We start from the raw sequence: 26,576 nt of genomic DNA, 5'->3' as shown, positions 1-26,576 counted from the left end.
AATTACAACTTGTCTAAGAATCAGAGAGGATAAACTACACTGCAATGCTGCTGCTGGTTGCATCAGCTCTCCAGAGAAGAGTAAGAGATTAGCGTATGTCTTAGTACTTTCTCATAATCTGAAAGGTACTGCAAATAGATAGTCCAACCCAAGTCAACACCATTAACAAACAGCAACAGCACAGCTTGCCAGCTGCAAAGAACATCTCTGAAAGGAGTGACAAAAAGCTTCTGAAAAAAAAAAAGTCTAGATTTTTCTTAGACATTCTTAGTTATCTGAAGAAACAGACACTACCTGTACCATGGCCATCCTCCCGCTTCCTAACATTTCCACTCACCTCCTCCCAGCCCTGTGATGCATCTCTCACTCATCTCGGTCTCCAGATCTCACAGCACAATGTCATACTTCAGAGGAAGACACACAGGAGGAGACTGAAACGTGATGCTCCTGCATTTTGATGTGCCATCTCAGCCTGTCACCAGGGGGTTTGTTTCTTTGTTGTAATTCCACTATTTAACACACCTGTTTCACTGTATATTCTGAACAGACTGAACACTGTTTCCTTATAATTCCTGGCTCACCCTTTCATCATGTGGCCTTCAGGGTCAGGACCATAGCTTTCACAGGCATAAGTCTCTCTCAAGAGAGTTGACATACGCTTTTCTGGTCAACTTACAAAGGCCCAGTGTGTTCTAGGTACCAATACAAAACAGGAGAAGGTGGTCACGGATTCTATTGTTGATCTTAGAAAGCTAAAAAACTGTATCTAGATATGATAAAATAGCTGTTCCCAAGAGCACAACCGGGTTTTGGGCATTGCACAGTGAAACACCTGAAGAAAGCTGTCTGGCCAATATTACTATTTGATTTATTTACAAAGGGAAAAGCAGAGAACGCTGCTACACAGAACTGGCAGTAAAGCCATTTAAGGGCATGGCAAGACAAACTGCCCTCAAGGAGGATTGATCTGAACTCACAGTTACATTATCAGTTCAAAAAACCACACTTGAGGTTCATGGTACCATGGCAGTCTCTGTCACTGCCATCATCCTCTCGCAAGAACACCCAGCGCCGCAAAGGAAACTCAGTTGTCAGCCTCTCCTGCCTACCATCACCCCCAGTTCACGAATCAAACCACAAACACCACTCAGAATCAAAGGTCTGCAGGCAAGGATACCACAGGAAAGGGCAGTCACAGACAGCTTGGTGCCAGCATGATGTCTTCTTGCTCAATATGGCAATAATATCTAAATCTAGCTCTTCACTATTTAACCAGAGATTCAAGAATTTTAAACAACCCTGTCCAGCTACCTTCCTTGGTTATTCCTTTGCCTAAGATTTTAACCCAAATGAAACTAGGGTTAACTGCATAATGAATAAATCTACTTTTGGCAGGAAATTGTTTAGATTGAAGAAACAAATACTAGTTTACCACCACCACGACTGATTCATTAGTATTAAACATCTTCAGCCTAAGCAAATAACTATATGCACATAACTGATTAAACAGATGACTACTGTACTTCAAATGAGAACTGTTCAATTATCTGTTTCTGATCTTCCCAAACTCATTTTCAAGAACTCATCTTCTAACATTATCATTTTACCCTCAGAAGGGAAAAAATCTATATGGATGCACTGCACAGTTCTGTCTACTCTGTAATTGTGGTGGGTTTACCAGACACCCACCCAGCCACTCTCTCACTCCCCCTCCTCACCAAGATGGGGGAGAAAGTAAGATGAAAAGCTTGTGGGCTGAGGAGACAAAGATAGGGAGATCATTCACCAATTACTACCCAAAACACTCGACCTGGGGAAGATTAATTTAATTTATTGCCAATAAATAACAGTAGAATAGAAAGAAAGAAAAACAAAACTAAAAGCACCTTCCCCCCAGCCTTCTTCCACCTCCCCAGGCTCAACTTCACTCCCAACTCTTCTACCTCCACCCTCTGAGGAGCACAGGCAGACAGGTGATGGGGGTTGCAGTCAGTTCATCACACCACTCCTTCCTCCTCACACTCCTCCCTTGCTGCAGTGTGGGGTTCCTCCCACAGAATACAGTCCTTCACAAACCTCTCCAGCGTGGGTCCTTTCCATGGGGTGCACCCTTTCAGGAACAAACTGCTCCAGCGTGGGTCCCCCATGGGGCCACAGGTTCTGCCAGACCTGCTCCAATGTAGGCTCCCCATGGGCTACAGCTTCCTCCAGGGTACATCCACCTGCTCCACCATGGACCTCTACAGGCTGTGGGAGGACAGCCTGCCTCACCATGGTCTTCTCCATGGGCTGCAGGGGGATCTCTGCTCTGGTGCCTGGAGCATCTCCTCCCCCTCCTTCTTCACTGACCTTGGTGTCTGCAGGGCTGTTTCACATTTTCTCACTCCTCTCCCCCAGCTGCTGTTGTGCAGTGTTTTCAACCCTTTCTCGGGGCACTACCACTATTGCTGACTGGCTCAGCCTTGGCCAGCGGTGGGGTCCGTCTTGGAGCTGGCTGGAACGAGCTCCATCTGATATGGGGCAGCCTCTGGTGTTTTCTCACAGAAGCCAGCCCTGCAGCCCTCCTGTTACCAAAACCTTGGGACAGGACCCAATACAACCATGTACTAATGAAGAACTAAAAGTAACACACTGTCCTAATCACAGTTTAAAAGTCACGCTACAGGTTAGCAATTTGCATGATTTGAGTGCATTATGCCAAATTAACTAAACTCCTTCTGGGTAATTTTTGAAAGGTGGAGGAAGAAATCAAGCAGCTTTTGCCAGTTCAAAATACAACTTCCTTCTCTGTTTTCACAGACACCACTCCAGGTGTTTTGCTAATAAAACATGGGTTTACAGCAACATGCAACACTGTTACCAGCTTGACTACTACAGCATTTGCCTTTGTTAGCACAACCATGAGAAAACTGGCTGCTAGTGAGGTCAATGCCACAGAGTTAACACACACATTCCAGAGATGCAACTGGTGCGCGCGCAACTTTTGTACACCAACAGTATGTGTGACAACTCTCCACCTGTATCCTGTCCTCTACAAGATGAACTCTGATTCAATAATCACACCAAGTAAGAGAAAGTAAAACCTAATTTATAACATGTCATCTGAAGACATGTTTCTTTGAAAATACCAGAGCATTAAATTAACTGACAGATAAGAAAAGCTGTAGTTCCTGTGCTCATTCCTGAATGCACCGAAAGCTGCTGTCCTGAAGAATGGAGTTGTATCTTTTTTCCTTTTTACATCACCTGGAATACCCAACTTTTATGTCACTCTCAAGATACATCTACATCTCATTCTTGCATCGTCAGTAGTTAAAAATACATTTGTACCTTACGCAAACGTCACTGCACACACAACAGAAAGGCCCTCTAGAGATTCCTCGCAGAGGGCAGCATCTCAGGCCCAGCACTCAGCTCCGTCTGTCCGACCAGGCCCGGATCGAGCGCCTTTCCAGGCGCCCCGAGGCAGCGGCCGAGCGCCAGCTCCGTTCCCCTGGATGCCAGCAGAAGGATAGCCCAGCCGCCGAGGGGCCTCTGTGCCCGCCGCTGTGACCCCGCCGCCACAGGCCCGCGGACCTGCAGCGGCCCACAGACACCCCCGCGCCCGCTGGAACGGAGCGGCGGTTCCGCGGGGAGAAAGGCCCCGCGGGGACCGCCTGCCCTGCTACGGGCTCTCCTCTAACACAGCGAAACCGCGCTCCCCGCTACCGGCGGGGCGGCCACCGCCGCTGCCCTCCACAACCCTTCCCCCCAGCAGCACCGCCGGCGGCGCGCCGATCTGCTGCGCTCCGCGCCAGGCGGGCTCCGGCGGCCGCCGCCTCCCGCCCGCACCGGGGCCGCTCGCCGCCCCTCCCGGGGCTTCCAGCGGTCCCGGCGGCGGGGTCAGTGAAGGGGCGGCCACCAAAGCAGGCGCACGCTCTCCGCCCCGCCCACGTCACCCACCGCGGCCCCGCGCGCCAGCGCGCGCGCTCCCGGCCGCCCATCCCCCCACTCCCCGTCGCCTATATCTGGCACTGGCACCGGGACCGCCCCGTCGGGCCCGCCCCCGCCCCGCTCACCTGCAGTCCCCGCCCCCCGCTGCCGCTGCTCTCCGGGCGGGAAAGGCCGCGGCGGGGCGCCCCGGGCGGCGGCAGGGCCGGGCGCGGCCGTCCTCCTCGGCCCTGCAGCCCCGTCCCTGCTCCCGCGGCTCCGCCCCCCGCCGGCCCTGCGCTGCGGCGGCCGCGCCGACGGCCGGAAGTGACGCAATCGCGCAGCAGCATCGCTCAACGTGCGTGGGCGGTCCCTGCCGCCGTCCCGCCCACCCTCCCGCCAACCAATCAACGGTCTCATTACTGATAAGCCAAGACACCACTCGGAGACTGAGCAATAAGCACAGCCGTGATTAGGGGGGATCCAGCTTTCCCGGGGGCGCGGAGGGACACCCGCCGCCGGTTCGGGCACGGCCGCTGGGGAGGAGCGGAGCGGCCGGCGGAGGAGGAGCGGGCCCAGTGGCAGCAGTCCGGGAGCCGGAGCCTCGCGTAGACCGCCTCAGGCAGGCAGGCGGGGCGGCCCGGATCGGAAGGGTCCTCCCACCGCTCGGCGGCATGGCCACCGCCGCCACCTGGCGCTACCGCGGGGACCCCGAGGCGGAGCAGCCGGCGGTGCTGGGTGAGGCTGGGGGCGGGCGGGCCGCGGGGGGAGCGGGATGGGGGTCGCTGCCCGGTGTGACGCCCTCTCCCCGCCGTCTTGCAGTGCGGTTCTCCAACGGAAGGCTGCGGCGGCCCGACTCCATGCGGTTCACCGTCTACCGAAACAGGGACACGGCGCATCCCCGGAAGAAGCACCGGAGGATCCTGGTAAGGGCCCGCTCGGGGACGAGGCCCGCTACGCTGCGGCCTCGGCAGCCGCGGGGAACGGCGCCAGGGGCGCGGCAGCGCTGCAGGGCCCGTTAGAGACCAGGGAGAGGGCTGCGGCCGGAGCCGTGCTCAGGGCGCATGGATAGTCCACACCTCGGCACGTAGTGATGGGTTTTCGCCCTTTTTTGCCTTTATGGTTGTGGTCACGGCATCTCCTGCAAGTAGGAGCTGGAAACCTCGATCAGACACACAGGCCCTGTGGTCCTGCCTCGGGGAAACTGCCGTTCCTCTCCAGACTCCTGCCTTGCACCAGCTGCTCTCCTTACCCGGCAGGGAGCAAGGCTCAGAAAATCTACGTGGAGCTTTGCTTTGTACCAGATTCTTAAAAAAATAATCGGAGTTTAGGCCCAGCCTGTGTGTGAGAGAGAACCGTTTTCCAAAATTCACATCTGTAGGATTTCAGAGGAAGTTCTTATGTGGACTGCCACCACAATGGAGGTGGGTGTGGTGGGGGTGGCAGATCAGGGAAGCGCTGGGCAGGGTAAGAGCTGTTTCTGTACCCTGTAGAGTGCTCGGTGCTGGTAAGCTCCCTGACAAGGCTGCCCACGCTTCTGCAGAGACCCACAGGGAGAGCCCATGGGTTCTACCCATGGGCCTTGGAGAAGCAGGAGCAGGTCCTTCAGCCCTGCTAATTCTCGTGGCATGGTGGTTTGTGTGGAGCCTGTCAGGATCAGACCATGCCCCCTCGGGCTGGGCATTGCGGGTTGACTCTTGGGACAGAAAAGACCCTGAATAATGCGATATGGGACACTTTGATTAATGATGTTGAGAGTGACATGTGAGATACCTTTCCTTCAGAACTGGATACATGCTTATTTGAAAAATGTTGATTTATAACATGATTGTCTATTTTCAGCCAGCTGTTCCATTAGTGAAGTTCATGGTTTAGTTTAATAACCTAAAGGGAAATAACATTTGAAAATTAAAAGCTCTTCCGTGACAACTAATCAGGTCCATTTGATCACAAAATCTGTTCTGTTACGTTTACGCAGTGACCACAGTGAATTCTTTACCATTGTTGTTGTAAAATTACATTATAAGGAGATTTCTATTTCTTTCAGTGAAGAGAGAACCAAGCTTAAAGACAGAAGATTCTTTCTGCTGCTATTGTAAAGTTTTACAGTGACTTACATGCATGATTCACTTGAGGAATAAATGACTCGGGGAAAATAAAGCAGATGCAGAGAAGGTTATTCACAGCCCTGTGTTCAAGTAATTTTTCTTTGTTTTTCAGGTATCAGAAACTGAAAGGCTTTCATATGTGGGGAACAACTTCGGCATCGGAGTTCCGAAACATAACTCCTTATGCAGGTATGGGTTGCTGGAAAAATGGGGGCAGGAACATGGAGGTGGAAGCAGAGGAATTGCTCAGACAAAAAGTTCCTGGTAGCCTTTCTTAAAGCTGGCTCAGAAGTTCCCACAGAGGCTGTGATTTGAATCAAGAGGATTTTGACAGAAGGCTTCAGCACCTGGCAGCTGCATTGTTTTTACACGTTACGTCCCTTTGGAAACTGTGATATTAGATACAAATAGAATATATTTGACAAGGCCTTGTGAAGGAAAGGGTGAGATGATTTGATGTAGCTGAAACCTAGGAATAACAGCTTTGTTATTAAAAAAATGAGAAATTAAGAAATTGCCAAGGTCATATTCTGCTGCCCAGGAAACTCCTGGGTCATTAGTTACTGTTTAACTTTAGGGCCACAGCACGATGCTGCTGTGTGAACTAATAAGCTGTCTGTGCCACACACTGTAAAAGGAAGCATTGGTGAAATCACCGGCCTTTACATGTCCTGGTTTAAGAATGTGACCTTTGTGACACTGGGACAGATTCCACTCACCTCCTAAGAAGTATTCTGTATGTGAGATCTTTCTTGTTCTCTAATAGAACCACCAAATAGGTGGAGAGCCAATGGGAAATAATATTGCCTTGTGATACCCAAAGGTGTTTCTTTTCTCCTTTGATGCATATTACTGCTGCTAGCCTACACAACATTGACTCATAGAACCATAGAATGGTTTAGGTTGGAAAGGACCTTGAAGATCATCGAGTTCCAACCCCCCTGCCATAAGCATGGACACCTCCCACTAGACCAGGTTGCCCAAAGCCACGCCCAGCCTGGCCTTGAACACCTCCAGGCATGGGGCCTCAACAACTTCTCTGGGCAACCTGTTCCAGTGTCTTACCACCCTCAAAGTAAAAAATTTCTTACTAATATTTAATCTAAGCCTGCCCTCTTCCAGTTTAAAGCCATTCCCCCTCATCCTATCACTACATGCACGAGTAAAAAGTCCTTCCCCAGCTCTCCTCTAGGCCCCCTTTAGGGAATGGAAGGCTGCTCTAAGATCTCCCTGGAGCCTACTCTTTTCCAGGCTGAACAGCCCCAACTCTTTCAGCCTCTCCTCATAGGAGAGGTGCTCCAGCCCTCAGATCATCCCCGTGGACCTCCTCTGGACACGCTCCAGCAGGTCCCTGTCCTTCTTATGTTGGGGACTCCAGAGCTGGCTGCAGTACTCCAGGTGGGGACTCACAACAGTGGAGTAGAGGAGCAGAATTGCCTCCTTTGACCTGCTGGCCACACTCTTCTTGATGCACCCCAGGACACCATTCGCCTTCTTGGCCACCAGGGCACATTGCTGGCTCATGGGCATCCTGTTGGCCCCCAGGACTCCCAGGTCCCTTTCCACAGAGCTGCTCTCCAGGCGGTTAGCCCCCAACCTGTACTGGTGCAGGGGGTTATTCCTCCCCAGGTGCAGGACCCTACACTTGCCCTTGTTGAATTACATAAGGTTTCTCTCTGCCCAACTCTCCAGCCTGTCCAAGTCACACTGTATGGCGGCACAGCCTTCCGGCGTGTTTCACTTTACAGAAAGAATAAAGAATAGTGTTAACCTGTTTTGACAGGCTACTTGCTGGGGTAAAACGGTTCCTTTTACAGAATTATAGAACAGAATAGAAGAGTATTTCAGTTGAAAGGGACCTACAATGATCATTTAGTCCAACTGCCTGACCAATTCAGGGCTGACCTAACAGTTTTACACAACTCAGTTTGCTCTTCACTTACTCACCCCACTGGTACTTTAACTAGTCAGACATGATCAGGTCAGTGCAGTCCAACTAAATAAGAGTTAAGCTATGTAAGCAAACCACACAGGGCAACTGGAGTGGACCTACGGAGCAGATCACTTGGTACCAAGAGCCTGACACGCACCTTACATGTACTTCATGAACTGTTCAACATCTTTGTCGGCGCCATGAACAGTGGGGTTGAGTGCACCCTCAGCAAGTTTGCCAATGATCCCAAGCTGTGTGGCAAGGTAGACATGCTGGAGGGGAGGGATGTCATCCAGAAGGACCTGGACAGGCTGGAGAGGTGAGCCCAAGCCAACCTCATGCAGTTCAACAAGGCCAAGTGCAAGGTCCTACATCTGGGTCAGGGCAATCCCAAGAACAAATACAGGCTGGGCGGGGAATGGCTGGAGAGCAGCCCTGAGGAGAAGGACCTGGGGGTGCTGATTGATGAGAAGCTCAACATGAGCCAGCAATGTGCGACTGCAGTCCAGACGGCCAGCTGTATCCTGGGCTGCATCAGAAGAAGTGTGGCCAGCAGGTCAAAGGAGGCGATTCTACCCCTCTACTCCACTGTTGTGAGTCCCCACCTGGAGTACTGCAGCCAGCTCTGGAGTCCCCAACATAAGAAGGACAGGGACCTGCTGGAGCGTGTCCAGAGGAGGTCCACGGGGATGATCTGAGGGCTGGAGCACCTCTCCTATGAGGAGAGGCTGAAAGAGTTGGGGCTGTTCAGCCTGGAAAAGAGAAGGCTCCAGGGAGATCTTAGAGCAGCCTTCCATTCCCTAAAGGGGGCCTAGAGGAGAGCTGGGGAAGGACTTTTTACTCGTGCATGTAGTGATAGGATGAGGGGGAATGGCTTTAAACTGGAAGAGGGCAGGCTTAGATTAAATATTAGTAAGAAATTTTTTACTTTGAGGGTGGTAAGACACTGGAACAGGTTGCCCAGAGAAGTTGTTGAGGCCCCATGCCTGGAGGTGTTCAAGGCCAGGCTGGTCATGGCCTTGGGCAACCTGGTCTAGTGGGAGGTGTCCCTGCCTATGGCAGGGGGGTTGGAACTCGATGATCTTCAAGGTCCTTTCCAACCTAAACCATTCTATGATTCTATGATTCTGAATGTGCTTGGAAAACTTGTATTTGCAAAGCAAAAGAATTGGCAGTGGATGGGGAGTACACATGGCTCTGCACTATGTGTTTTAAAACGTCACTTCCTCTGGACTGTCTCTCACTAATCACTTGCTCCTGTTCTTCCTAGGTATTTTATTGGTGTGTTAGACAAGGACTCTGGGCAAATGGAAGTCTATAATGCTGAAATATTCAACATGCAGCCCTTGCTGTCAGGTAGGTAGATACTGTGTTTAACCCCAGTACCAGAGTCACAGCATTCCAGAGCTGTCTATGCATTCAGCTGTTGACTGTCGGTTGCTGACAGCAGTGCTCTGTGTTGTCTCCCTGCTTGCTTTTTCTTTCTCATTTCTGCTTTATTCTCTCAGCATGGAGGAACAAGGGTACATTACACTTTCCTCCTAAGGCACTGCATGATGTAAAAAACAGAGGGAAGGAAGCAAGGTGAAATTTAGCATGGATGTTAAGCAGAGAACATTATGGGTGGGAGAGTGGAAGTGCTGGACTTGGTAAGAAAGTTGTCAATTTTCAGAATAAGTGCAACCCTATCTAGGTATACTCTGCTGAGGGAAGCCTGGAAATTGTCAGGTCAAGGGACTAGATCACTGAAAAGCAAAAGAGCTTTCTTCAGCAGAACTGCTTTTTGTTAGTGAACCCAGGAGGATAACCCAAAGAACACAGACTTGTGGGAGCTTTTGGGTTTTTTTTCACTGTGCAGCAGGACCTGGGCATTGCTGCAATCCATGCTTTACACTAGTAGGCATTATAGCAAAAACTGACCTGCTTTTTCCTTTTTTTGTTCTAGATACATACTCTTATATTCAGTGTGTTCTTTAATTGGCAAAGTCCTATTGAGGAGATCTTTAAATGTTGTGCCAAGTCTTTCAGTAGTGGATTAGTGCTAAAGGGATACCGAATACATGTGTTGTCTTGGCTGCTGCAAGCCAAGCTTACTAACTTTTGTTCTGTTATAGATAACTTAATACCTGATGACACAAAGGATTATCAGAACAAATCATACAGGGAGAAGGTAAAGTTGAAACCCTATATCATATTGTACTCTGATTATCCAGCTAACATTTGCAGATGATACTTGTCTGAGACTGTGATGTTTGGTTTACTGCAGGGTAAACCTATGCAGGTTCAGCACTGCCTCTGTGCCTTGAAAGTCTGTGAGGCACTGCGTTATTAGTGCCTCACTTGGCAGTGTTTTCATAATTATTTCAGACTTGAATACAATCGCAGTTACTTCCTGCCCCCATACAGATCAGTGCTTGTTGCATGGTTGGGTTGTGCCCAGTGAAATATTTGAAGTTCTCTTAGAGAATGTGAATGTGGAACGAGTAGTGGTTAGCTGAGTTTTCCTCTGAGATGCAGTGTCTTCAGTTCAGCAGTGTGTTTTAATTTGCTTTTCTCTTGCACAGATGGATTTGTGCATTGAGGCCTTTGGCACCAGCAAACAGAAGCGAGCTCTGAACTCTCGGCGAATGAATGCAGTGGGTAGTGATATTGTGAATACTGCTGTGACAAAAGCAGCAGCAAACATTATAGATGCAAAGGGAGTAACAGGTAAGAATATTGTCTCAGCGTCATAGCCCCATCAAGTGCTGTCCCCAGTGCTGTTGTGAGCCAGGCTGATGGACTTAGGCTTCTGCTATGGAGGAGCCTGCAGCAAACAGGAGTTCGCCATGGCCTTCGTTATTGTCACTACTGCAGGGAAAGTTAACTCTCCAAGGCATCACACTGAGGTGATGTTTCAAGGAGAGTTGATAACCTTGCTACTGAGTGCTGATGAGGCTGCATCTGTATTATGTTGTCCAGCCTGTGCCACCCCCCTGCACCCCTGCCCTGATCAAGGAGGAGGTGGAGAAAAGACAGAGGAGTCATGGCAGGGCAGCAGGAAAGGGCAGGGGCCTGGAGGACACAAATGACAGGGAGAGGAAAGGGGGCTGGGCTTGTTTAGTCTGGCAAAGAGGAGGCCACAGCTGCCTGAAGGTCAGTCAGAACCAAACCTTTCTCAGCAGTTCCAAAAAGAGTCAACAGCACAAGATGCTGTTGGACCTTGGGAGGTCCATGTGGGAGATTGGGGGAACCTTCTTGCCATGGAGGGTGGTGCAGCTCTGGGACAGGTCACAGAGCAGTGTGGAGGAGTCACCATCCTTGGGGGTTTCCAAGCTTTGGCAGGACAAAGCCAGGACTGCCCTGATCTAGTGCTTTAGGCAGTCCTACTCTGAGCAGGAGGTTGAACCGGAGACCTCCCAGAGCTCCTTTCCACCAGCACTTCTGGGATTCTGAGTTTCACTGGCTATGAATGGGAGATATGTCTCTTTAGACAGCTCTCATCCCTTGTGTTCCAGGTTGGATATTGACTGTGATCTCAGAGCTGCTTTGTGCCAAATGGATATCCAATGGAACCTGGGGTGCCAAAACCATATTCTGCCCACCCTGCAGGCAAGAGGTGCAGTAACAGCAACCAGTTTGTCTTGGTGCACTTCTTTCCTAGATTTTTATCTGGTCTGAAGTGGCTTTTCTAAATTTTGGGGAACAGAAAATTCTTGGTAAAAGTGATGACACCAGTCTAAAGCCCAGCATTCTCGATACATAGCAGGCATATCAGAAGCTCTTGGCCTTTCCTGCTGGAATGCTTTCTGTACAGTCAGCACCTACATGTGGCAGTAACAAAACAAAATAGGGAAGAGCTGTAGCCTTTTCTTTACTACTGTCCTAAGGGAGATAAACCAAACTGGAGTTTTAAACCTTTAAAAATCCAGCTGTGACTAAACTGGTGAATCAGCATTGAGTAGACTTAGGATTTGGGGTTGTGGTCATGTTCTCTATGTTTTTATTTGCATGGTCCAAATACTCTTTTTTCTGCTTTCCTCCAAAGCTTTGATCCAGGATGTGGCCCAAGATGATGTACAGAACATCTCCCTCTTCCTCCCACTGTGTAATGAAGATGCTGACAAACCAGAAAATGTTTACAAGTTTGAGGACAGTATCTTTTTCTGTGGCAGAGTGGTTTCCCGCACCTGTAAGCCTCGATGTCAGTGGTCTGGCATGTGGGACCAAGTGTTGCCAGGCGTGTGAATGGGCCAAGCCTTCTCCCCTCATAAGCCAAAAACTGAGAGCAGGGACATGCTGTGTTAAGGTTTTTTGGGCCTGTAAGTCACATATCCTGCCTCTTTTCTACAGAGAGCAGGATGCTGTGCCTCCTTTTTGGCAGCAATTGACTGGGAATAGTAGCGAGGTCAGTCGTGCAGAAGTGGCTTATGGTTGAGCCACAGAGACCTTTGTTGTTGACCAGTTCCTAATCTTGTTCTTGTGTCCTGCGTACTTATAATTTCCCTCCCTCCTTGCATGCCCCACACCTATAGGAAGAGTAGACAGAGCTTATCTCACTGTGGGCTGTTCAGACCAGAAGGGATAGCAAAGGCACGCTTGTTCTTTTCTTTAAAATCCTTCCAGTTCTGTCCCCAGCAGAGTATGAAGCATTGCGGGTTCCAGCAGCAGTCTTTGTTAATATCACTCCGGAAGAAATCACCAAGAAAGCAGAAGAGAAAAGGTAATGCTGTTGCAGCCTTGTAGTAGTTGAGGTGGGCCCTGTGACAGTGTAGTGTTTCTATGGGGCAGGATGGCTGTTGCTGCCAGCTCCAAAATACCCAGGCTGACTTTTCAGTGCAGAGGGATCCAAGCATGGCTGAGCAATGCCTACCTTGGGGAATGTGGGGTATAGTTTTACAGGTGAGGAAGTTGTGCATACAGCAGCATGGCTGCCCTTTGGGGAACTGATTGCAGAGAAAGAGAGTGGAGAAATCCAAAGTGGGGTCTGAAGGCAGGTGCCTAGAAGGGAGGCCACAGAACTCTGCAGAGCACGGTATGCCTGTGGCTGGGCACTGTCCCAGCCAAGTACTGACTTGCTGTGGAAGTTGCTGTGGCTTGGCAAGCTGGCATGGCCATACATTTAGAGCTGTTAAGTCCTTGTGCTGAGGGGCTGAAGTGAGCAGGAAAAGCACAAACTGCACCTTGCTCCCTGTCCTTCCTGTCTGCCTGTGCTGGAGTAGAAGTGCATCTGTGTGCTGTGTTGAGATCCTGCAGTTTCTGCAGTGCAGGGACTATCTTAGTAGCTGCACACTGAAAGGGGCTGGCTGAATGTGGTAGGCGTTGATGGGAAAGCGTGCTTAAAAAGCAGCCTCCTGGGCTGTCCTTTATAGGTGTCCAGGGAACTCTTCTTAAACAGCTAGGCATTGAAGTTACAGGTGTGTCCTGTCCTTCTTAGTATGTAAAGTGGTTTCTGGTTCTTTGAGCCTCATCTCCCCCCTCTTTCTCCTTCAGCCACTGCTCCTTTGTTTTAGAGGAGCTGAAGTTCCTGCCTGCTGATGAGAAGAGAAGAGATCACAAAGCCCGATGCCTCTGGTTCCTGGACACCCTTATTAAGTTCAGCTACCTGAAAGTGATCAAGAAGAAGCGTAAGAGAGTTTTCAGCTCAGTTTTAAGCTATCTGCTGAGACTTGGGTTGTAATTACTGCAGTAGAAAACAGTAAAGCTGCCCAGAACGAGCTGTGATGAAACAGCAGTTGCTTCCAGTCTGTTTCATACTGAGGTTGAGGGTTGTTGAAGGTTGTGTTGTTGAAGGTTGTTAGATCTACACCTGCTGGGAGATGTATGTCTAATCTTTTTCAGTCTCTTTGTAACTGCCATGCATCAGAATGGCACCGTAAGATCCTCTTGGTAGGAGACAGGGTGGCTTCGGTTGGAAGTTTTGAGATTCTTTCTAGTTTATCAATAGTTCTGTACTTACAAACATGATTTATAGTTTCACACTTTAGTTTTAAGCCAAGAGGCTGGAAACTATCAGCTCTCTCCTTCATCCAGCATCCACAATCCAGGTGCAAGAGGTATACAGAATCGCAGAATGGTAGGGATTGGAAGGGACCTTCAGGGATCATCTGGTCCAACCCCCCTGCCAAACCAGGTTCACCAAGAGCAGATTGGACAGGAATGCATCCAGGTGGGTTTGGAATATCTCCAGAGAAGGAGACTCCAAAACCTCTCTGGGCAGCCTGTGCTAGTCTGCTGGCACCCTCAAAGTAAACAAGTTTTTCCTCATGTTGAGATGGAATTCCTGTATTCCAGTTTGTACCCAATACAGTACAGAATACATCCTTTATATCTCCTTTTGTGCTTTTGAGAATGTTTTCATCATCCTTTGCTTATTAGCTCAATGTGTGGATCACAGTGATCATACCTCTGTTGTATTTAGGATCTTTCTTTTAAAATGGCAGGAACTGCTGTTCTCAAAAGCACTGCACAAAATATTTTAGTTGAGATGTTCAAGACTTGCCATCTTCCACAGAACTTGTGTATCTGAGTCTCCTTGTCAGTGCTGAAAATGTCATTGTTATCATTTTCAATAGCAGGGGTGTGATGGAGGAGGAAATGGCAAGTCTCTCTGTAAATATCTTCCTGCATTGCTGGAGACAGAGGAGTCACCCTGTAAGACTTAGTCAAGGACAATGTGGAAATGACTAGTCTTGGTGCTAATAGGAATTCATTAGCGTGGTTTCAGTTTTAATAACATTTTGTGACAAGGCCATCTATTAAAAGGCAGGAATATATTAAAAGAAATATATGTGTAGTCACACATGCATGCCTTTTAGGTTGTGTAGTATTGAAGTGGAAGATCCCATTTGTAAAGAAAAGAAAAGCTGTTAGGAGTTTCTGTCTGACCTGAAAAATTAGGAGACCTAGAAATCAAGTGTTCAGGTTCCTTTTAGGTTCTCTGTGTCCCTGGGAAGAGGCAATAAATAACATGGTAATAAATGTGCTATTATGATAGCTGGAGATGGGCAGTACAAGAGAGACTATGTGTTTCTCATTCCACTGCAAAACCCCTTTCTGTCCTAGATCCAATGGGTCCTGAATGCCCACACATTATTAGCAGGAAACTCATGAAGAATTTCACTTCACTGACCTACAACAATGGCAGGTAAGGAACTATGTTTGCTTTGATGCTCTTGAGGCAGAGATATGGCAGAGTTCAGCTTGAAGGGCCGTGGACATTATCAGGAAACCTCCTACCAAAATGGAAGATGGCAGTAACTTCTCTTGCTTCACACCGCCAGCCCTGTAGAACATTTGGTCGTGGCTGGTGATAGTCCATTTCAGACAGCACAGGCCTAAAATGTGACTGGGAGAAGCAGGGTCATGTGTGCAAAAGCAAGCCTGCACCTGTGGATTTAGCTAGTGTGACCAAGTGGGGTGCCTAGCCATCTGCCTGACCATTTCTGGATGCAGGATGGCAGAATGGATGCTTGCTTTGCAGGTGACTTTCAACTGTGCAACTAAGTGGGCAGCTGTCCACATGTATGTTTTCACTGTGAACCAAGGCTGCTGACAGATGGATGCGTCAGCTCTTTCACCATCCTAGGGTGGGTCAGGACAGAGGTAGTGCAATGGCTAAATAACGGTGCTTTTTTTTATACTCACATGGTTTAATTAACATAACAGGGGTGCTTTTACTTGACCCTAGACCTGACTTGACTTATTTGGATTCTCCATTGAAACCTACAGAGACAGAACTGCGTAAAGATTTGCACTGGTTAACACGCGCTGGGCTGACACCCATGCCATTGCACCCATAGGGATACAGGCCAAAGAGTTCTGCCTAAGCTTTGCCCAGGCATTGTTCCACCAGCAGTGACAACATTTAGTATAGTAAGGAAGGGTCTGGTCCTGCTGTGAAGATCAGCCAGGAGAAGCCACCACTCTCTGCTGGAGTGGAGGCTGGGAAGGTCCCATAAGGTCCTCCTTTCCAGCAGTGTAAGAGCCACTTGTGTGGTGGTGAGTGCTGTCTCACTGCAGGTAGGGCCTCGTGCAGCTGCCACAGGCTGACTTTGGCCACATGGCTCTTGGCTGCAGCCTTAAGAAGGATGCCACTTACAAGTAAGTAGTTATAAATCTGGATAAAAGTTTTCAGCCGTCCTGTTAAGTGGAAGCACCACTAGTATCCTCACTCTTGCCACAGTGCCTTCTTCACACTCAGGGAGCCAGCAGCCTCTCTGCCTAGAAGGGGCATAATGCCACTGCTCAGCTATTGCACAACTGCATTGCCCTGAGCAGAGAATTTGAGTCCAAATGGGCCAGCTTTTATCTGAAGGCTCAAACCAGTGATGAGCAGTCAAATGTTCCCAGAGGATTGCCAACCAGGGATCTGCTTTGTGTGGATTGTGTATTTGAGGTGCCATTAGTAGTTAAACTGAACACCCTCAGAACAGCTTCCCTTTGCTTTCCTCTTGCAAGGGACCAGCCTGCCAAAGAGTCTGAAGTGCCCTTAGTTGGTGATTTTGTCAAGACTACATAGTGATAAACAACCCCAGGGGCCTGCACTTCAACAGAAATAGGGGCATGTGAGGAGGACAAAGTCTGTTATGCCCCTGTGATCAGAGGTCTCTGTTTCTTTGAGCTCTTTTTTGGTCTCTAGGAAAGTTAGTCTTGTCTAACTGGGGCTTCAGTTTGGTCTGCGCCTCATTGGGGTTGTGTTTTGGGTTCACTGACACTCAACATCTTATGTATTCTCTCTCTTGCCGTGTAGTGTCCAGAATTTAGTCTCTGCATCAATGAAAGCTAAAATCACAGCATACGTCATTGCATTGGCTCTGCACATTAACAACTTTCAAACAGACCTCACCATCCTGCAGAATGACATGAAGCTCCAAGAAAGCAGGTAAGTCATGTTTTGTTCATACCTTCTGAGATATGCTATGATCCTACAAAGAGCCCCTGGAGCCTTTCTGTCACCTGGGTATTACAGTGACATGTGCTAGTGAGTCCCTTTTGTTGTAGTTGGACTCCATCTTTATGACTGTGTTGAAGATTTATTTTGAAGCCATGATGCTCCTAAATGAGGGTGGCTGTATGTCTCAAACTTTGAAAGGGCACCTGCTGCAAAGAGGTCCTCGAGTGCATTGAGAGCTATACTGCAGGGATGGAAACGGAAGCAGCCAGGGCAGATTCCAGGAGAAGACCTATCCACTGCCGTCCAACCCCATTTCATGCCTGACAAATCACATCACTCCTCGCCTTCCTGTCCTTTGTGCCCTTTCTTCCTGAAGAGCTCCAGTTAGGTAGGGATTAGGTACCAGTCTGGGTGTAAGCGCAGGTTTGCAACTGACTGCAACAGGAAAACTGGAAACAGGGTTATTTGTTTGGTTTGTTTTTTTTTTTCATAATCACACTGTGAGCATGTAGTTGGTGTTTACATGGAGGAATCCAAGGCCCCTGAAATTCACCACTGGGTTTGGCATTGATGAGATTGGTTTTGTTTCTGAAATATTGGTTGGCTTAGGGACTTTTCAGCAAAGCATCATGTGGACAGGTTGTAGGCAGAACTGCTGGCTATAGTATTTCATATAAGGATTTGCCAAATCTGGGTCAGTGAAGGTGAATGGGTAGAAAACAGCTTGCAGAATAAGCTTCAGGGCAAACAACCCTTGCTGTATTAGCTTTTGGGGGCAGTTGTTCTCTAGACTTTAATTTTCCATGGAAGAATACAGAAGTGGTGTGCACCTCCTGTTAGCTGCAAGACCTGCTTTTCCCAGCAGGTGTCAGCCGAAGCCAGCTGGAGCTCCAATCCCTGGCAGCTGCTTGTGCTGTAATGTCTCTGGCCCCTGCAGCATAAATCGGGAATGGAGCAGTTCCGATAAGCCTGTCCACAGTGCTTGCTGGGAAGTCTCCCAGCAAGCAGACATCAGCTCAGCAGGCAGCTTGTTAACACTGTCTTGGAAGGGGTCAAGTGGCCCTATTCATGACTGTTCAGCCATGCTTATTAGTATCTCTCTCTTACCCTGTCCTGTTCTGTGGGCAATGGTGACACCAAGGACATGTGCTTCCTAATTCAGTCACATTGGTCGTTCTTAACAGGATTGCTTAGTGGTTGTGCGGCTGGGAGGGACACAAACCCTTCACTGCAGGTGAGGAAAAACACAGACTACCCTAGGGTTTCTGGCTGAGGGATGCAATGTTGAGGTGTGGTTAATTACTGGAAGTTATCAGAACCCCTAGTCTCCTCCTGGTTTTGCAAGCTGCCTAGTCAGCCTTGATGCAAGTACTTCTGATTTTGCCCCCAATTATGCTTTTGTTCTTTCATGGGTAGTAGTGGGTTTAACAACAGTGTTTGCTGTTGGTTTCCATCTATTATTTTTTTTTTTCTTTTTGGAATTAAGCTTTTTAAGGAATCCACATTGATTTTCACAGTTGATGTGCAGGTGTTTTTCTTAACTGCTGTACTGGAGCTGGGAACAGAGGGCATAGGATGCTGTTGAGAAAAGGGTGTATGAGGCTGGGACCTTTTGGAAAAATTGAGAAGAGACATAGCCCTGAGCTGTCTCATGGGATGATCCTTGCTTGCAGTGGGAGGTTTGACTGAAGAATCCTTCCAAACTGAATCTGTTTGTATTTCAAAGATAATAAAGTCAGCTGAGAGTATTCTGGGACTTGTGTGTTCTCAGGACCCCAGCTGAGGCCAGGACACCTATATCCCTGCCAGCTTCCCTTTGGATGCACATTGTTCTCTCTGTTTGACAAACCTCCAGGTGTGTTCTGGCTTGCGCCTTCTTGCCTAAGCTCTTCACGCTGCGCATCTCAGCCAAGCCCCTCTTCTTACAGCTAAGGATGCTTAATTTTAGTGGCTAAGAGATGTTCTTGCTGTATAAGGTTCCATTCATTGTGCCACACACGGGAGATGAGTGCACTGGGAAGCAACCATGGGCTGCCAGCGGCAGCAGCTGAACACAAATAGTGCCTGCTCCTGTTTTCATAGGGAAGCGGAAAGCAGCATTATTTTTTTCTCAAGTCAGCTGGCCCTTGAGTAAGGCAGTTTGGGTTTATAATGTTCTCTGAGATGGTGGTGCACAGCTCAGTAGCGTTGTAGCCTCCCTAGGAAGGCTTTACCTTTTAGTCTTTGAATACTTCCAGATTCTGTCTCCATGGTATCCTTGAGATTCAGAGAACACATCCTGCTCACTGATGCCTCCTGGCTTCTCCCTTGAGGCAAAAGGCTGTTGATCTTTTGTGCAGTGTTATGGTTTAGAAAATTCATTCACCCCATTGACGCAGTGTTTCTCTGGTGTTTTTCAGGATGATGGACATCGCAAAGGCCATGCGGTTGAAGGTCTCCAAGGCAAGGGGGCTGCCGGGACTTGAGGATGATCAGAGCCACAAGCTGGGCACTCTCTCTCTCCCATTGCCTGTGCAGAAGGCACCAGGGAACCAACGGAAGCGCAGGAAAATGAATTAAAATGTCTGGGAGGTCTCAGCAGGGACAAAACAGTTCATTTCTCAACTGCCATTCTGCACACAGCATCATGAGGATGCTTTTGTCTGTTGGATTTGGCTCTCCAGCATCCACACATGACCCTGCTGAAACCATGTCTTGAGGCTGAGTTGGAACAGATGTTGACCTCATTAAACTGCGGGTTTTTTTCTGTTTGTGTAGAAAAAGCTATAATAAAACAGTTTTCTTTTTTCTTGCCTATATGAGGGGAGAAAGATGTAGGTTGTGCCAGAGTGAGAGAACACTTGAAACTGCAGGTCCTCTGTTAACTACTGTCTGGTTGGTTCTGTCGCCTCGTGTCTCCTTTTACCCCTTTTTCACACATGCAAGGTAGAAAGCATAGAAAGAGAGAGACTAAGCAAAGTGTTACTTAGACACATCTTTTGGTTCTGTGTCTGTTTGTTTCTCTAGAGTTTCAGTGTAATTCTGTGTTCAAAATGTGTAAAGATGCAACAGGAGCAAAATTTTTCTGCCACTTTTCCTATCCTGGCTTCTTGCCTGGAGGGGGGAGAATTCTGCTGACTCAGAGCTGGTATCATCTTCAGAAAGGATGATTAGTTTGAATCCTCAGCTGTGGGTTCCCAGTCCTTGGGAGAGAGACTTCTGGGCCAGTTTCTCTGTGTTTTCAGTCTAGTCCTGGGCTGCAAGCCTCATTGCGGGTGTTCACTAACTAAGGTTGTAGGAATCTGGGGCTTTTGAAAAGCTGAGGATGACCTCCAAGAGAAAAAGCTTATGTGAAATGGGAATATGAGATGTCAAGACCAGTCTTCTCTTTGAGATGTCTTTGCTTCAGACAGTAATCTGGCTTTAGTACATCATTTGGGATTTAAGGGTAACCCCTTACACACCTTTAAGACCATCTATTCACAACTCTCAGTAGAAGTGACACAAACAGCCAGTTTTCTGGGTAGAGGACAATTAATGACACGGGAATTACAGGCTGCAGATAAGCACTAGGAATGTTCTTATCACAGAATGTTTGAGGTTGGAAGGGACCTGTGGAGGTGTCCTTGTCCAGACACCCTGCTCAGGCAGGGCCACCCAGAGCCAGGTGCCCAGGACTCGCTCCTACAACTGGAGTGTTGACGTGGAAGGTTACAGGCTCTTCAGGAGAGACAGGGAGGGGAAATGAGGAAGTGGCTATATGTCAGCAACCAGCTGGAGTGCATGGGGGTTGGCCTAGGAATAGATAAAGAGCTGACTGAGAGCCTATGGGTTAGGATTAAAGGGAAATTTACACTGGAGGTCTGCTACAGACCACCTGACCAGGAAGACCGAGCGGATGAGGCCCTCTATAGACAGACAGGGGTGACATTGCGTTCGCAGACCCTGGTCTTCATGGGCGACATCTGTTGGAAGGGTAACATAGCAGGGCATAGGCAATCTAGGAGGTTTTTGGACTGCATTGACAACCTTTTCCAAGTGTTAGAAGAGCCCACAAGGGCAGGAGCTGTGCTGGACCTTCTGACTTATCCGGGCCTTGTCCTCAAGTCTTCAGTAGAGTGAATGTGCTTAGGGAGCTGATCTGGCAGACCACTTTTTGTTTTTGTTTTTGTTTTTAATTCTTATTAGGATCTGGTCTTCTGCATATCAGAGCCAGCAGGTCTGACTTAGACTGGTGTGAAGCACTGTTCTGAGATACATGATTAGTTTATCCTCTTCATCTAATTCTAGCTCATTGCTGCTGTTTTAGATGGTTGACACAGGGCATGAGGAGGGAAGCAGATGTGGATCATCCTGACAATGGCACGAGGTTTTGGATGAAAAATTAACTGCTGTTGCTAAGCTGCTTCTGCATGCCAAGGTGAACAGAGAAATAGAAAGCATAGGTGGTTGCCCAACCAACCAAGCAAGAAGCGATGCTCTTTTCTATGATTTGGAGCCACTCGCAGCAGAGATGAGGATGTTAATTGCTTCTTTTGACATCACTGCTGTGTGCGTCAAAGCCTGTTCTGACCATGTCTGAGAGCAGCATCCCTGATTCAGGGAAAATGAGTGCTAATTTAATCCAAGTGGCAGAATGATTCATCTGCAATGTGTCTCACTATTAGCTACTGCACTTTGAAAAGCAGCTATTCACCTTCCTGATAAGACAGTAGAGTTCTTCACTATAGGGGAAGAAGTGCCAAGGCAGGGATTTGGCAGTGGGGGAAGGGGACCAGAGAGCTCCTCTTGGGGACAGAGAGATGCTCCCCAGTGCTGGGCAGCTCCCACTGGAGCAGGCAGGACAGGGCTGCAGGCAGGTCCTGTGGAGGGGACTCTTACCAGGTATGAACCGCAGATGTAGGTAGCCTAGAGGTACTTGGAGCCCCCAGTCAAATACTATCATCCCTGTCTGCCCAATGGAGAAGGGAATATGAGTAGATGGATCGATCCCTGGGAGACAACAGGAAAGGCTGAAAGGAGAAATCCAGCAGTGGTGGGGAAAGATGCTTTGCTGGAAATGACAAGAGCTTTACTAGCACTCTGCGCAACTTTCTGGGGTCACCTTACTTGAGAGCACATCCCAGACATCAAGACTGCGAGATGCTGTGAGAGAGGCCGTGTGCTCCCCTCCAGAGGCAAGTGGGCAGGTTGCCCTGTGGGAGACTGACGGGCATGGCAGCTGCAGGTTAGAGAACGCTATGCCTCTCCAGAGCATGGTGCCACCCGGACAGGCTAGCCAGGAGCAAGAGGGCCACGGCCGTGGCTTTCCTTGGACTGCTGCTGACGGGCTCTGGTCCCGTGTTGTGATCCCCTGCCCACAGTTGCTGCCTTAGCAAGCACATGCCGTAGCCAGGCAGCATTAGCACACCTGAGCCAGCACAGGAGGAGATGAGGCAGAACCTACAACGGGTTGCATCATCATCCTTGTCTGAGTGGGACCATGTTCCCACGGGAGCAGGGTCGCTCCCATGGCTGCCTGGTGTGAAGGTGACAAGAAGCTCTCCCTGCTACTCCTCTCCCACCACCCCAAGATCACTCCAGTACTTTGCTACCATACAGATGGCATTATAGTTCTCTTGATAAGGTGGCTGGCCACCAGATAAAAGGTTCTGTGAAATAGGCTGGGCTTAGGCTCTTTCACACACCTGAGAGCATGGGGCTCTGTAGGAAACTGTTGGGTTGGAGTCAGCTTCCCTCAGCAATGTCGGCATATTGTCTTGCAACTGATTCCTGCACAGACAGCAGGAGGACAGGCACAGCAGCAGGGAGGCACTCAGATTGCATCAGTGCTGCCTTTCTGGAAAAGATGAAGTCCAATTAATTTACAAGCAGACAAATGTGCTCTTTGAGCAAAGCAAAATGCAAGGTCTGTGCTGTGCTAAGAAGTGGCCCTGCAGGTCATGTATATGCACAGTAGCTTTGCACAGTGTTCAGGTGGCAAAAAAGCCAGCAGAGCTCCAGATTGTGCCGTAAGTAAGCTGCCAGGTCAGGGTGGCAGGGGGCTGTTACCCACTGTGTCACAATGAGTGCTTCAATTAGGGGTTTGCAGAAGTACAGCAGCACCCCACGCTGCTTCCATTATGGTCTATAACATACCCACTGTAATATAAGAACATGAAACATTTTATGATTAATGAACACCAGTGCAAATTAATTACTGACTGCCCACTGAATTCTCTCCACACAAGAGAATACTATTTTCTGACTTCGTGTCTGAAAGTCCGAACTGTACTCACCAGTCAGGGTCTCAAGTATAGTTACCATAAAAATGAAAGATAAATTGGGAAAGCAAACTTAATTTTTGCTTTTCTTGTGAAGATGAAGTTTGTATGGATATTTGATTTTTTCCATAGGGATTGATAGTATGAATACTAACATTTGAAGACACTATTTAAACTCTGTATGTCCAGCTGAACCTTTTTTTAAGTTTAAAGGTACTTGATCATGTGACCTCTGCCAGGTCTTAGCTCCATATATTGAAATTAACTGCTTGCTCAAGTTCAGCAATGAAAGTGAGTTAAACTACATGTATTTTGTGAACAATTTTCTGTAAGCCTCCTTGACAGCATGTGGATCCTCCATGGGGCATTTTGCTGCCCAAAGTGCAAAAAGCACAGAGTGAAGAGGATATTATAGCTATTGTAAAGATCCCGAATCTCACTGCTTCTTATTTGGTTGGATTTTGGGGTCTGCCTGATGGGATTCAGAAGCCTCTGGGAAGTGCCTGAACAGAGAGGTGTCCACCTAAACCCCAAGGTTCAGGCCACTGAAGACAGCCCCAGTCATTACAGGGTCCCCATCTTACTTTTGATGTCTCAGCATTGCTTTAGAAGTATGTGCAAGTTCAGCCCACTTCTGTGTGCCAGTAACCACTACTGTGAACAGTCTGACCCTCCACATCTATTGCAAGTGTGCTATTTCCCTACAGAGTAGTACTGAACATTTCCAGGTGCTTCTGCAGGCATGCCCACCTCCTGGCAACTTCCAACTTAAACAGATCAAAAGCAAAAAGGAGGCCTACAGGGAGTGGAAACAGGGGCGGGTAGCCTGGGAGGAATACAGAGGAATCGTTCGAGCAGCCAGGGATCGGGTTAGACAAGCTAAAGCCCAGATAGAACTAAATCTGGCCAGGGACATCAAGACAAACAAAAAGTCCTTCTTAAAGTATTACAGTGAGAAAATAAAGACTAGGGAAACTGTGGGCCCTCTCTGGAAGGAAACGCAAGAACTGGTTACCCGGGATAGAGACAGAGCTGAGGTACTCAATGACTTTTTTGCCTCAGTCTTCACTGGCAAGGACTGCAGCCACACGGCCCATAACACAGAATGCAAAGGCGAGGATTGGGAAAATGAAGAACCGCCCACTGTAGGTGAAGATCAAGTGCTAGACCACCCGAGGAACCTGAAGGTGCACAAGTCCATGGGACCTGATGAGATAAATCTGCGAGTCCTGAGGGAACTGGCAGATGAAGTTGCTAAACCACTAGCCATCATATTTGAGAAGTCATGGCAGTCTGGTGAGGTTTGTGCCGACTGGAAAAGGGGAAACATAACCCCTATTTTCAAAAAGAGAAATAAGGAAGACTCGGAGAACTATAGGTCAGTCAGTTGCACCTCTGTGCCTGGCAAGATCATGGAGCAGATCCTCTTGGAAACTGTGCTAAGGCACATATAGAAAATAAGGAGGTGACTGGTGACATCCAGCATGGCTTCACCATGGGCAAGTCATGCCTGACAAATTTGGTGGCCTTCTACAAAGGGCCTTCTTCAGCAGTAGCAGACAAGGGAAGAGCAACCAATGTCATCTACCTGGACTTGTGCAAAACATTTGACACCATCACACACGATATCCTGGTCTCTAAATTGGAGAGACATGGATTCAACAAATGGACCACTCGGTGGATAAAGAACTGGCTGGACAGTCGCACTCAAAGAGTTATGGTCAACGGCTCAGTGTCCAAGTGGAGAGCAGTGACGAGTGGTGTTCCTCAGGGGTCGGTACTGGGACCTGTACTGTTCAACATCTTTGTCGTCGCCATGGACAGTGGGGTTGAGTGCACCCTCAGCAAGTTTGCTGATGATCTCAAGCTGTGTGGCGAGGTAGACATGCTGGAGGGGAGGGATGTCATCCAGAAGGACCTGGACAGGCTGGAGAGGTGAGCCCAAGCCAACCTCATGCAGTTCAACAAGGCCAAGTGCAAGGTCCTACATCTGGGTCCTACATCCCAAGAACAAATACAGGCTGGGTGGGGAATGGCTGGAGAGCAGCCCTGAGGAGAAGGACCTGGGGGTGCTGATTGATGAGAAGCTCAACATGAGCCAGCAATGTGCGACTGCAGTCCAGACGGCCAGCTGTATCCTGGGCTGCATCAGAAGAAGTGTGGCCAGCAGGTCAAAGGAGGCGATTCTACCCCTCTACTCCACTGTTGTGAGTCCCCACCTGGAGTACTGCAGCCAGCTCTGGAGTCCCCAACATAAGAAGGACAGGGACCTGCTGGAGCGTGTCCAGAGGAGGTCCACGGGGATGATCTGAGGGCTGGAGCACCTCTCCTATGAGGAGAGGCTGAAAGAGTTGGGGCTGTTCAGCCTGGAAAAGAGAAGGCTCCAGGGAGACCTTAGAGCAGCCTTCCATTCCCTAAAGGGGGCCTAGAGGAGAGCTGGGGAAGGACTTTTACTCATGCATGTAGTGATAGGATGAGGGGGAATGGCTTTAAACTGGAAGAGGGCAGGCTTAGATTAAATATTAGTAAGAAATTTTTTACTTTGAGGGTGGTAAGACACTGGAACAGGTTGCCCAGAGAAGTTGTTGAGGCCCCATGCCTGGAGGTGTTCAAGGCCAGGCTGGACGTGGCCTTGGGCAACCTGGTCCAGTGAGAGGTGTCCCTGCCTATGGCAGGGGGGTTGGAACTCGATGATCTTCAAGGTCCTTTCCATCCTAAACCATTCTATGATACTATGAGCTTTCTGTCTGTGCCAGCAGCCTGGCTTTGGGCTGACTCACATACAGCCCACCCTTCTTCTCCCAGTTCTCCCATACCTAAAGGTTCCCCAATGTCGTGCTGTGAATCTGTGCCTTTGTAACATGAGACAGGCAGTACTGCACAGACAGCTGCATGGAGCCTGGGACTTCAGGTTCCTGCCCTGCAGCCTGAATTTGACTTCTCGCATCCTCCCCACACACCCATCCCTGCTACCAACCTGTGCTTTCGTTCCTCTCCTGCCACTTACCCAGTGACTCATGCAGGGATGTCATGTATTGGCATCTCTCCCACTACCATGTCTGGCTTCTGCTGCTGCTTGACTCTACCCCTGCTTCAGGATGGTCCACCAAACAAACCAACTCTGTTACCAGCTGGAGGGTGCACCTCAGCTTGGAGCTACAAGCCTTCCTTCCCTGAAGTTTGTCTCCTCCCAAGTGGCACCACCACGGCAGGGACTGCCCTGCAATGCCCCGGTGGGGCTCATCTTCCCATTTCTCTAAGTCTACTTCAGCTCTGCCACACTCATCTCAAGAGAGTCCGCCATGCGTGGATCCTCCCACACTGCCTCGGGAACGGGGACAGGCAGTTTGTGCCTCAGATACGCTGGTCTCTGAAGGCTTGTGCTGGCTCAGCTTTGCTTTTATGCTGAGGCAAACCAGGCCTCACTGACCATACAGTACCAAAATAAAACAAGCAGGCTTTTAATAGTAAAAGGTTTCCTTTGGTGGTGGTGGTCCAGATTGTACACC

General features: G+C 48.9%; 1 protein-coding gene across 2 annotated transcripts; it reads left to right on the top strand.

Moving 5' to 3' along the window:
• Positions 1 to 4,391: 4,391 nt before the first annotated feature.
• Positions 4,392 to 19,621, top strand: POLR1E (RNA polymerase I subunit E). Of its 2 annotated transcripts, XM_082497028.1 has the most exons (13): positions 4,392 to 4,647; positions 4,732 to 4,835; positions 6,130 to 6,206; positions 9,221 to 9,306; positions 10,065 to 10,120; positions 10,515 to 10,659; positions 11,978 to 12,085; positions 12,556 to 12,652; positions 13,423 to 13,556; positions 14,995 to 15,076; positions 16,682 to 16,813; positions 18,597 to 18,680; positions 19,225 to 19,237. In XM_082497028.1, exons 1-12 carry the CDS (start codon positions 4,584 to 4,586, stop codon positions 18,667 to 18,669), a joined length of 1,158 nt encoding a protein of 385 aa, XP_082353154.1. In that variant the 5' UTR covers positions 4,392 to 4,583; the 3' UTR covers positions 18,670 to 18,680; positions 19,225 to 19,237. The 2 variants fall into 2 exon arrangements, with proteins under 2 accessions (XP_082353154.1, XP_082353153.1); XM_082497027.1 differs by lacking the exon at positions 18,597 to 18,680 and having other exon boundaries at positions 19,225 to 19,621.
• Positions 19,622 to 26,576: the final 6,955 nt, after the last annotated feature.

This window comes from Vanellus vanellus, assembly GCF_965231255.1.
Source record: "Vanellus vanellus genome assembly, chromosome: Z".
Classification (NCBI taxonomy): domain Eukaryota; kingdom Metazoa; phylum Chordata; class Aves; order Charadriiformes; family Charadriidae; genus Vanellus; species Vanellus vanellus.
This window is presented reverse-complemented; position numbering and strand designations above follow the sequence as displayed.

Bases quoted from the DNA above. Each gene is read 5' to 3' on its own strand.
- POLR1E (XM_082497027.1), top strand. From the start codon at position 4,584: ATGGCCACCGCCGCCACCTGGCGCTACCGCGGGGACCCCGAGGCGGAG. The intron at 12,086-12,555 runs GTATCTTTTTCT...AAATCCTTCCAG, and splicing joins TGTTTACAAGTTTGAGGACA to TTCTGTCCCCAGCAGAGTAT. The intron at 13,557-14,994 runs GTAAGAGAGTTT...TTTCTGTCCTAG, and splicing joins GAAAGTGATCAAGAAGAAGC to ATCCAATGGGTCCTGAATGC.